A 10,843-nucleotide genomic window follows, 5' to 3' on the forward strand; every position below is an offset into this window, starting at 1 on the left:
ATTTTTGAAAATAAAAAAGAAAGACTCTTGTTAACTTGATAGATTTAAAAAATCACATTATTTGACTATGAAAAGTCTATTATTTAAATGTTTACAAGCATCAACAAAATATATACATGAAATAGATCAGTAAATGTGTTCAATTTTCATTAAGGCAATCAAAATTAATACAAGTATTTTTTGGAAGAAAAAAAAAAAGTCATCTGTGTATCACTACCAAATATATAGACATAATATGGAATTTAATACCATTTCAAAAAAAAGTTCTAGAATAAATCAATTTTTACCAGTTCTTAAAATTATTCGATGAATGTTCGCTGAGCATGATTTTAGTATAAATACCCTACCCCCTCCCATATACAGATCACACTTTTCCTTATTTAAACAGAAAAAAACTACTTCTATACAATGGATCTCTTCACGATAGTCTCAAATGAATTAGAGAAGGTGCCCAATCTAAGATGGGTCGATTGTAGACAGATCCCCTGCCTTTTCTGCACCGCGGATTCAGATAGTAGGAGACAGATGGCATTACTATCCAACCATACAGATAACACCAATTATAGTAAAATGGTGTTTGGAATCTACCACTACATTTTACATGGGACCATAACCAGATCAGAGGACCTCCTGTACTATGGAGACAATATGGTGTTGATGGGGGTGAAAGTTTTGGCAGAAAGGACGCAAAATATTTGCATCCTTCAAATGTGTACCAAAATTTTGAAAAAGAGGTAAGTTATTATTTTTACATATTATGATAATAATCTGGCTTATTCTTCAATCTATTCGAACGCCTCAATGGTGCTTGAGGAAGTGCTGCAGGTGGTCCATTTATGACAGGTGGGAGTGCTGCGGGTGGTCCATTTATTACGGGTGGGAGTGCTGCAGGTGGTCCATTTATAACGGGTGGGAGTGCTACGGGTGGTCCATTTATAACGGGTGGGAGTGCTGCAGGTGGTCCATTTATGACGGGTGGGAGTGCTGCGGGTGGTCCATTTATAACAGGTGGGAGTGCTACAGGTGGTCCATTTATTACGGGTGGGAGTGGTCCCAGTGCTCCAATGATAACAGGTAGGAGTGGTGCAGGTGGTCCATTTATAACAGGAGTGGGGTTTTGCATATCATCATACATCTGTCGAAGTCCTCGATAGAATTGAAAAATAAGCCCCACTCCTGCTATAATCAGTACAAATATTGCATGCATCCAATCTACAATAATTAATTAACTTATATTAGAGAGGTAATAATTTAATAACCTTAGGTGATGTTTCTAATTGTGATTGCTTTAATGAAAATAGAACACATTTAATTAGATCACTATGGTGTAGTTAGTTCAAATTCTTCAATCCCCCTACTCCCCCTCATTCTCTCCGAAAAGTCACGCTGCCTTACATTTCTCCTCAAATACTGCCTCCTGCGCCTCTTCATCAATAATTTAACAACTTCCCAAGTTATAAATGCCACTGTTCCTAAATAATAAAATAAGTATTTCAAAAATCTGCCTTAAAAATACCCTGCAATCAATCATTTACGGTATACATGTACACTTGTCAGAGTATTAAGAACAGTGAAAGAACATTTTTAATCATCATCTTAGTGATATGTCCATAATTAATTTGTAATTATTTGTATTAACTGGTGAGCACATTTCTTTTTAAACATGTTGATCAAACTTGCATGCATTACCATGATTACAATGACATGAATGATACATTTTGTGATAATAGAAGAAATAACAGCAAATTAACAACTTACCAATGCAAGAAACCACAAACCCAACCACCCATCCAATACTGCTTGATTCTGCTTCCTAGAATAAAACAAATATATTATTATTTTTTTTTTAATTTACAGAACTGAAATGACAGACAACTTCTTGGATCAGCCTCCATGGAACCATGAAGTGGGGGTAGAGGAGGACGATATGTCAGAGACACAAAGTGTACAATCGGTAGATGAGGTACAATCGTCATGTACCTCAATCAGGGACGAGATGTTAGAGACCATAAGTTTACAATCAGTAGATGAGGTACAATCGTCATGTACCTCAATCAAGGAGGAACAATTTTAATCATGTATTACAATGTATTATGTAAATTTGTTTTTGTTATATAAATTAAATATATTTCGGGTCAACTGCTTTTTTTTTAATTTCTTTAAGAACATGAAGAACACTAATTAAGGTTTGTTTAAAAGCAAAATAATTGAATGATGTAAGATTACAAATGAGACAATTCTTTGTCATTCAATGTAGAGTGTATGTCAATGTTAAGCTATCTATATGCCAAAGTATGATATCCAACAAAACTCATTAATTGTAAAGCAAAGCATTGAAGGTTTCAAAATATTGTATTACTTTTACCCATATGTATACATACCATAGTGGTGGACTCCATTGGTGGTGTGGTGGGGCACATGTTCATATCCGCTCCTCCTGTTGTCTTTCTTACATTTGAGGTTGCAGGCCTGGATGTCCTCTTAACATTTGGGGTCGTTGTAGTTACGGATGATCTTGAAGAACTTGAAGAAGTGGGTGAAATAGTTGGTTGTTTGGGGTTACACTAATGTCCTGACAATGTCCTGACAATGTCCTGACAAAGTCCTGACAGAAATGTAAATGCCTAATACTTTTTTGTTATTGGAAGGATTTATTTGAAATTTGGAATCAAGCAAGATGAGAACTTATATTTAATAAATAAAATTAACAAAATTAAAAAAAAATAATTTAAGACTTAGAAAACTTGACCTGACCAACTTGACCTCGAAAATACTATTGTCCTGACAATGTCCTGACAGAAATGTGAATGCCTAATACTTTTTTGTTATTGGAAGGATTTACTTGAAATTTGGAATCAAGCAAGATGAGAATTTATATTTAATAAATAAAATAAAAAAAATAAAAATAAAATAATTTAAGACTTAAAAAACTTGACCTGACCAACTTGACCTCGAAAATACTATTGTCCTGACCGATATGAAACGGCTAAAAATTAATTTATTATTGACAGGATAGACTTCAAATTCGATACCAAGGAAGATTAAAACATTTATTACAAAAATATAAGAAAAAAAAAAGAAAAAAATATTTTAAGAGTTAGAAAACTTGACCTGACCAACTACACATTTGCCGCGACTCATGTCCGAATCGATATAAAAATGATTCTATCTATTTTGTTATTGTAATGAATGAATTCAAATTGAGTAGTAAAGAAGTTTGCAACATTTAACAAAGAAATTAAAAGAAATAAAAAGAAAAAAAATGTTGAAAAGACCAAAAAACTTGACCTGACCATTATAGCCTATTCACCGAAAAAAGGCATGTATCTTTAAAATATAGAATGACTATGTTAATTACTTAAATAAATGTCTTTAAGTTTGAAAACTATCATTATCTTATTAAATTTTTAAATGACTAAAAGAAAAAAAGTGAACAATTATTGCAAGGGTAAATAATATTGACCTGACCACTGTAGGACTTGATAAGTTTTCTAACTTGTTAACCTCTTACCTTAAATTAGTGCAATTAAAATATCCGATCACAATAATATTAAAAACGACATTGAACACGAGAGATACAGTTGAAATGAAGGAAAGAAAAGTGTTAGGCCCAGTCCCAGTTGCTGAATGTGAATATTGTTTATTCATGTTAACGTTCTCTTATTGCTCTATTAGTTAATCTGATTAGGGGCTTGTGATGATTAGATTAATGACCTATTTGTTAATCCAATTAATTAAATTATGAACTTGTGCTATCATTAAGACTGATTATAACACCGAAGTTATACCAGCGCAAAATTCGGAAATAGTGGAAAATATAGATATGCCAGAAACACCAGGAAAACAATCGTCCACAACGGAAACACCTAAATCGAAAAAAAAAAAATTGAAATGTAAGGAACAGGATATTGTATTGTTATAAAAATTTGTATTGTAATTGAAATTTGTATTTGTCATTGAAAATTGTATTGTTATTGAAATGTGTTGTATTGTGTATTGTTTATTGTGTTGTAATGTGTATTGTATTGTAATTCAAATTTATATTGTGTATTCTGTATTTAAGTTTGTGTTGTATAGTGTTTTGTGTTGTATAGTGTATTGTGTTGTATAGTGTATTGTGTTGTATAGTGTATTGTGTTGTATAGTGTATTGTGTTGTATAGTGTATTGTGTTGTATAGTGTATTGTGTTGTATATTGTGTTGTATTGTATATTGTGTTGTATTATGTATTGTAATATAATTATTCTTTGTATTGTAATATAATTATTCTTTGTATTGTAATATAATTATTCTTTGTATTGTACTTGTTAACGGTATTGTGTATTTTATTGAAATTATTATTGTGTATTGTTTATTTTATGGCATGGGTAGGTATTTGTGACTTAATTGTTCTGTTGGAACTTAATTTGATTGAATCATTTTTCTGTAAGAGAAAATTGTGTGTTAATTTATTGTATTTCTTTGTGATTCCAATATAATATTAATGTATATGCTTGTATCACATCCTTTTCAAACAAAACGAAGCACATTTCCTGCTTTTATATGACATGTATAATCACTCAATAACTAGATAAAACAAAATTTATTGATTGTAAAGAAAACATTCCAAATTATGATTATAGTAATTAATGTAGGTGTGTTTTAATTTTATTGATTCTTGTCACCTTTCTTTGCCTTTATTTTAATACATTATTTTAACTTAGTTATTGCTCCAAGAAGAAAAAGAAAACTTTCTATTAACTTAGTTATTAAAATCAGTAGGTAGCTAGCTAATCACTATACATTTTTATAGTTTTTAATTGACAGAGGTTAATAATTCAATAATTAGTTTCATTGTGTCAAATTTGAAGTCAATCCGACCGAATTTGAGAAATAAATTACCAGTTTTATATCGGTCAGGACATTTGTCACGGTTGGACGTGGTTGGTCAGGTTGTTTGTCAGTTTTCATTGTTGAAGATTCCTCAGAATTCTGTGAAAACAAAATACTATGATGTGATATGAAGCATGAATAAAACATGATCATATATTTAGAAAAGTCTCGATCTTGTCAATAAAGGAGGCTTTTTTTATATTGGTAACACAATGCTATATTAAATATTTCAAAACTATATAGATATCAATAAGAGGTGATACGAGTGCCAATGAGACAACTTCTTATAACTCTGTATCTAAATCCCCTTTGTTGAAAAAAACAAACTTGTGTATGCTGAACGTGTGTGCTGGAATATATGTGACTATTATTCAAGTCATAGCAAGTAAACAATTATAGCTTAAAAATGGTCTTCATCAGAGAGTCTTGGAGATGGTTTCAATATATAAATGTACATTTTGTAGTACATGTTGTCGGGTTAGAATCTATCATTGATCATAGCATGAAAGGATCTATTGATCTGTCTTTGAAAAGAAAAAGTTTCAAGAACTTTAAACTTTTACATCATGGTAATTTTGTAACCCAAAAAGTGGAGTCATTGAAGATTGGTAAAGATTTGATTTTTGTTTAGAATAAGACCCCCACTGCAACGCATGAGTGCAAATTTTGTAAAAATCTTACACATTTCAGTGTGTTGATCCAAATTTCTGTTTCCTTCGAGGTACATCTCACTGATGGACAGCTGATGTCTCCTCCCAAAATTTCTACAACGCCAACATCTCCATCAATGAAGAGAAAAGATTTCTCTGTTAGCCTGTCAAATTTTATCTTGATGATGTTGTCCTTTACACCCTCATAGTTGTAAAGTCCATCTCCTTGAAACTTGCAGCTGTATTCCTCCAACACAAAATCAATACTATATTTCTTCTCACAATCCCGTACATCAAAACGACTCTCAACACCACCAAGCATGAACATAAACAAAAAGCAAATTCGGATCACAACAAAAGCAGCCATATTTCTTACATAAGTTACAGTCGCAGGTGAAATGCATTGTGGGATTGTTTTACGTAAGTCCATTCAATCGGCAATCCTACGGAATCGACCGAATGGTGACGAATGGTTGTACGGGAAATTTAGAGATGAGAACCATGTTTGGTAGAAACATGGCTCTTGTTTTGACAAAAGTTAACGGTTTCTATTATGTTAACTTGTACAACAATAATCCGCGCAACCCAGGCAGGTGTTCCCTAGGGTGGGATGAATTCATTGAGATGACGTCGATGCGAAATATGTTGGAGCAGCTACATTCACAATTTGAGGTAAGTTTTGTATTTTGTTAAGGTGTAATGTGGTACTGCTCGAAGGTCCTTCTTTTTTCATCTCTTCAACTTTTTAGTTATTTTTTTTCTAACAACTGATGTGATGTTTTTTTTTTTTTAATTTTAAAGGACCCACAACAACAACCAAAAGAACAGATGTTCACCCCGCCAACACCACCACCACCCTTCATTGCCACGCCAATAGTAACACCAGGGAGAAAAAGACAGCACGACGCGGTTGGGGACGAACCAAAACCGAAGAGGCAGATTGTTGCAACAGAGGGAAATTTTAACCCTCTTGATTTTTTCCAACAATTGCAGCAGTTTGAGGGAAAATAGTTGTTTTTATATGTAGAATATAGGCGACAAAAGACGTATAGACAATATACTTTTTATTTATAAATGTTTTAACAATAGATCGAACAACATTTGTTTACATTTGGTATTCTAAAATGTCCATATGAATAACTGTTAATTGAGTTTTTCCAAAACCTTTTATCATCAAAGTTACATAAACCAACTTTTCGAACATTATTAATGTATAAAGTATGATTTTCACTTCGTATTAAATCCATATCATTTATTGTCATCTTGTTATCAACTAAGCATTGTTTATAATTAATATGTCGTATTTGTTTATCAATAGCACATTTAGCAACCCCCTTTGCAGTCCGCTTTTCCTTTTCTAATAACTCTCCACCATTCTTAATGTCATATATTAGACTATACATCTTTGGACGCAAACCTATAAATTCTTTGATTGGAACTCCTAAAATTACCAAAACATTCATATTAATAACATAGTAACAAACAATACACTGTTCTTAGAATTTTTATATGAAATCAAAGGAGTTGCAAATGTTTAAGGAAATGTTTAATATGAATTTATTGTATAATAGCAATAGTCTAGAAATAAAAATTTGATACTTAAAAGAAATATTTACCAGCCATTTCATCTTTCATTTTTCCGGGCACTCTTTTGTATATAGTGGAATGCAATTGGTCACTTGGTTGATAATTTGATGTATCAAAGTAGTTCAAGAAACTGTTCATATCATCATATACGTCATCTGTATATATTTCATAGCACAGACTATCCGTATCAGTGAAAAGAAGATTTAGGTTCCCACCATATTTCTCTTGCATAACGTTGTAATGAAAATCATACATGATGATTTTTGAAAGTTCTAAAATGACACTTCCTACATAAACAGGTTTGTTTAGTAAGAGATTAATGTGTTTGTTCTCAACACCCACCAAATCTTCATTGAAGATTTGAAATCTCTCAAAGGAAGGTCGGGAAACACACTTTTTAAGGCTGGATTCGTTGTTTACAAGTTTTATGTTTACTCTATTTCGCAAGTTCTCCATTGTTTTTCCAAAGACGGAATTACACATTAATTTGAAGAAATTTTTTTCAAAGTCATTCCTTGCCTCCTGCCTTCTGCTTGTGTTGAACTGAATATAAGTAGCCAACCAAGGAGACTGGTGAAATTCCAATATTCTATGGACTTTAGTAATTTTCATTCCCAAGTTTGTATACAGTTGTAAATTACGATAATGTGTGATATAATTTTTCTTATTTTCTAGTGTTGGTATCAATTTGGTGGTGTTTGGTCGTTTTCTGTGTTCTCCATATAGATCTCGGTACAGAAATTTGCTATAGCTTGAAAGTTCATTATCCTGTACATTTTTATGTGAGGGTGCTAGTGGATAGGAGTTATGCAAGTCGTGTAAGTCATGGGGATATTCCAGGTCTACCTCCAACATGTACCCTTTATCTGCATCTGGCGAAATGTTTTGCAAATTGAAACTTTTAGTTTCATCTTCATCTAGCCAACACATTAACCCTGTTGGTAGAGGTTGTGACATTGCCCAACCATAGAGGTTATTAGCATCATAATACATTATATATGAATTTTGTTTCGCATCATCATATCCATCTATATATTTGTTGTTGGCTCTTGCATATTTTTTTGATATCATGCTTATCCCCCCTCTACAGCCAAGCTCGAAAAAATTGTACATATCAGGACTTGTCAACAATTCTAAATTTACACCCGTCATTTTCAATGCTGCTTCCCATGCAAGCCCTGGTGCTGTAAAAAAATGACTTGCATCTAATCCATAATAATCAGTAGTCATATTTCTAAATCGCTCAAATACATCAGTAAGTAACACTACATCAGTCAAAAGGTACAAATCATGATAGCTTCCAAGATTTGACATGCTGAATGTATCCCACACCTTCAGTGCATGGCGATAATCTTGCTCGGAAATGTCTTCTCTCTTTAAACGATTATAGAAAGCTTCTTTAGGCGGTAGGGAAGTTTCTTGAAATTTGTCATGGTTTGTCACATAATCATAGCAGTAAACATTTTTTCGCAAAAGTAATTTTGCAACCTCTTCAGATGGAAACGCTTTTCGAAAGTGATGGAAATGAGTTAACCCATCAATTGCTAAGTTCTCTACCAAGCGTTCTAAACTTTCAGACATAAATTGATAGGAATCTAAGAATCTCAAATTTCCAACTGAGAAGGAAATGTATTTCTCCATGTTGTTGGGAATGCATTTGATTCTCTTGTCTTTAAACTTTCCTGCTGCTTCAATCAATAAATGTGAATCAAATCCTCGAAAGTTGTGAAAAAAGATGGGAATAAATGAAGTATTTTTCAAACTCAGATTGCAAGAATTACACGAAGCCCCTCTAAAATTACTATAGTTTGGGGAGTTCATATTAACACCAAACTCACTCACTCCAATATGCGAGTGATCCCTCACTTTACCCGATGTTTTCGAGAACAATGTACCACATACATAACAATTTGTTGCATTTTTGAATTTATTTTCAGTGTTGGTACTCATGATTAAGGGTTCAGCATCTGCTAATATATTTCCTATGTAATCTTCCTCTTGAAACATGCTCTCAAAAAATTGTTCGACGACGTTTTCCCCTCTATAGATGACTGGTGCTTTGGAATAATTCGCGTTTGTACAAACAACCTGATATGCATAACTGCATGCTTCAAATTTTGTGTGATGAGTTGTTGAAGCAGAATTTGGACTGGGTGAGCATGTATCTAGTTTACATGCCAATGCCTCAAAATCGGCATATATGACAAACGGAACTTTCATTGTTTTGTGGTAATCCTTAAATTTCAAAATATCATCTTCACCCTCCTTGGGGTATTGTACTTTTTGAAAGTCGAATCGTTCACAATAAGGTCGATGAGCATCTAGCAGGTCTTGACGTATAAATCCGTGGAGACATCGATGAAAGTAATGCAGTTTTGTGTGGGATTTATTATGTGTATGTCCTAGGAAACGACTCAGATTTTTAATCCAACAGTAATGAGAGTTTTCATCATTGGACAAATACAGCAAGTCAATTTCATTAGAGCCATTTGACATTTTAGTCATGTATAATGGGAAAATTACCCCATCTTCCCATCCAAACACGTTAATGGATAAGTTATTTTGTTTTTCAAATTTCTCCACTTTGGAAAGAGAAACAGGGAAGTCGATTCCAGTCAAATTCAGGGAATCCTCATACTTCATGTAATGAGAAACACGGTCGGGATTCCTTTCTGCAGGATGTAGTGCAGCTAATACACTCCACAAGAAACATTACCTATCTTCATTTTTGATGTTTATTATTGAAAGAGAGGAGTACAACTTTGAAGGTAATTTCATGTAACTGGATCCCGAAATCGGTGAGTATTTTACAGTATTAACCTCCAGACCTAGAACTTTGTTAACAATCCAATTAGATCCTTTGTGTATAAATTCTTCCAAGGATCCATTCATTTTTTGAAACGCTTCGTTCAGGTTGTGATCATTATCATCATTTTCCAGGGAGGTGTAAGTTTTACTACGAAAATGCGGTGTTGCTTTTTCTTTAGTTCCATCCTCAATATTTCGCACCATATCCACCCTCACATTCAAATACCATTTAATGTCATGAACTTTTTTTCGTCTCATATTTAATTCTTGTTCAACTTCCAATTTCATGTTCGAAAAAAAATGCAAAAGATCATATTTCTCTGCTTCTTCTGGGATTATATCAATCTTGTTCACCAGATCATTTAAAGCACCTTTTCGAATGCGTTTCAATTGTTTTCTCTTTTTAACTACTTTGGAGGGATCATCATCGGAAGTTTTTAATGGTTCCTTTGCTAAGTCATTTGTTATCGTTGAGACATTTCCCCCCTGTTGCAACGTTTGATTGTTTTCTTCATTATTCAACGGATGCATTTTTATCACATGTTGAAACAATAAATCATAAGTGTAACATATTATTCCACAGTGTTTACATTTCAATTTGGAGGATGTTTTTGTTGTAACACCTCCCTCACACCCTTTTTGGTGTTTCTTTCTATAACTTTTGCGCGAAAATGACTTTTCACATTTGTCACATTTAAATGATATACAATGTGCTTTCATATGTTGGATTTTGTTGTGAATTTGTTGAAATATTTTTCCACAAATGTCACATTCATGTTTCAATTTCAGTTTTTTACTGTGAGTTTGTTCAACATTTTCAACTTCTCTAACCAGTTCATCCTCATCACAGTCACTGAATTCTTCATGATTCAATTTTCTTTTCAAATTTCTAATTTCAGATTCCAATGGTTCACTGCCAGGTGGAT

General features: G+C 32.9%; 2 protein-coding genes and 1 long non-coding RNA gene across 3 annotated transcripts; all 3 read right to left on the reverse strand.

The window, feature by feature from the left end:
- Nucleotides 1-748: 748 nt before the first annotated feature.
- Nucleotides 749-1,135, reverse strand: LOC139526731 (U1 small nuclear ribonucleoprotein C-like). The gene has a single exon (XM_071321894.1). It carries the CDS (start codon nucleotides 1,133-1,135, stop codon nucleotides 749-751), a length of 387 nt encoding a protein of 128 aa, XP_071177995.1.
- A 236-nt stretch (nucleotides 1,136-1,371) lies between these two features.
- Nucleotides 1,372-2,497, reverse strand: LOC139528800 (uncharacterized). The gene is made up of 3 exons (XR_011665683.1): nucleotides 2,382-2,497; nucleotides 1,759-1,813; nucleotides 1,372-1,472 (listed from the first exon to the last, which is right to left on the reverse strand). It is a non-coding gene; the product is annotated as an uncharacterized lncRNA (long non-coding RNA).
- A 4,624-nt stretch (nucleotides 2,498-7,121) lies between these two features.
- On the reverse strand, nucleotides 7,122-9,752 carry LOC139526732 (uncharacterized). Its single transcript, XM_071321895.1, has one exon. The coding sequence runs from the start codon at nucleotides 9,750-9,752 to the stop codon at nucleotides 7,122-7,124; it is 2,631 nt and encodes an 876-aa protein (XP_071177996.1).
- Nucleotides 9,753-10,843: the final 1,091 nt, after the last annotated feature.

The sequence above is a fragment of the Mytilus edulis genome, chromosome 6, assembly GCF_963676685.1.
Source record: "Mytilus edulis chromosome 6, xbMytEdul2.2, whole genome shotgun sequence".
In the NCBI taxonomy this organism is placed as follows: domain Eukaryota; kingdom Metazoa; phylum Mollusca; class Bivalvia; order Mytilida; family Mytilidae; genus Mytilus; species Mytilus edulis.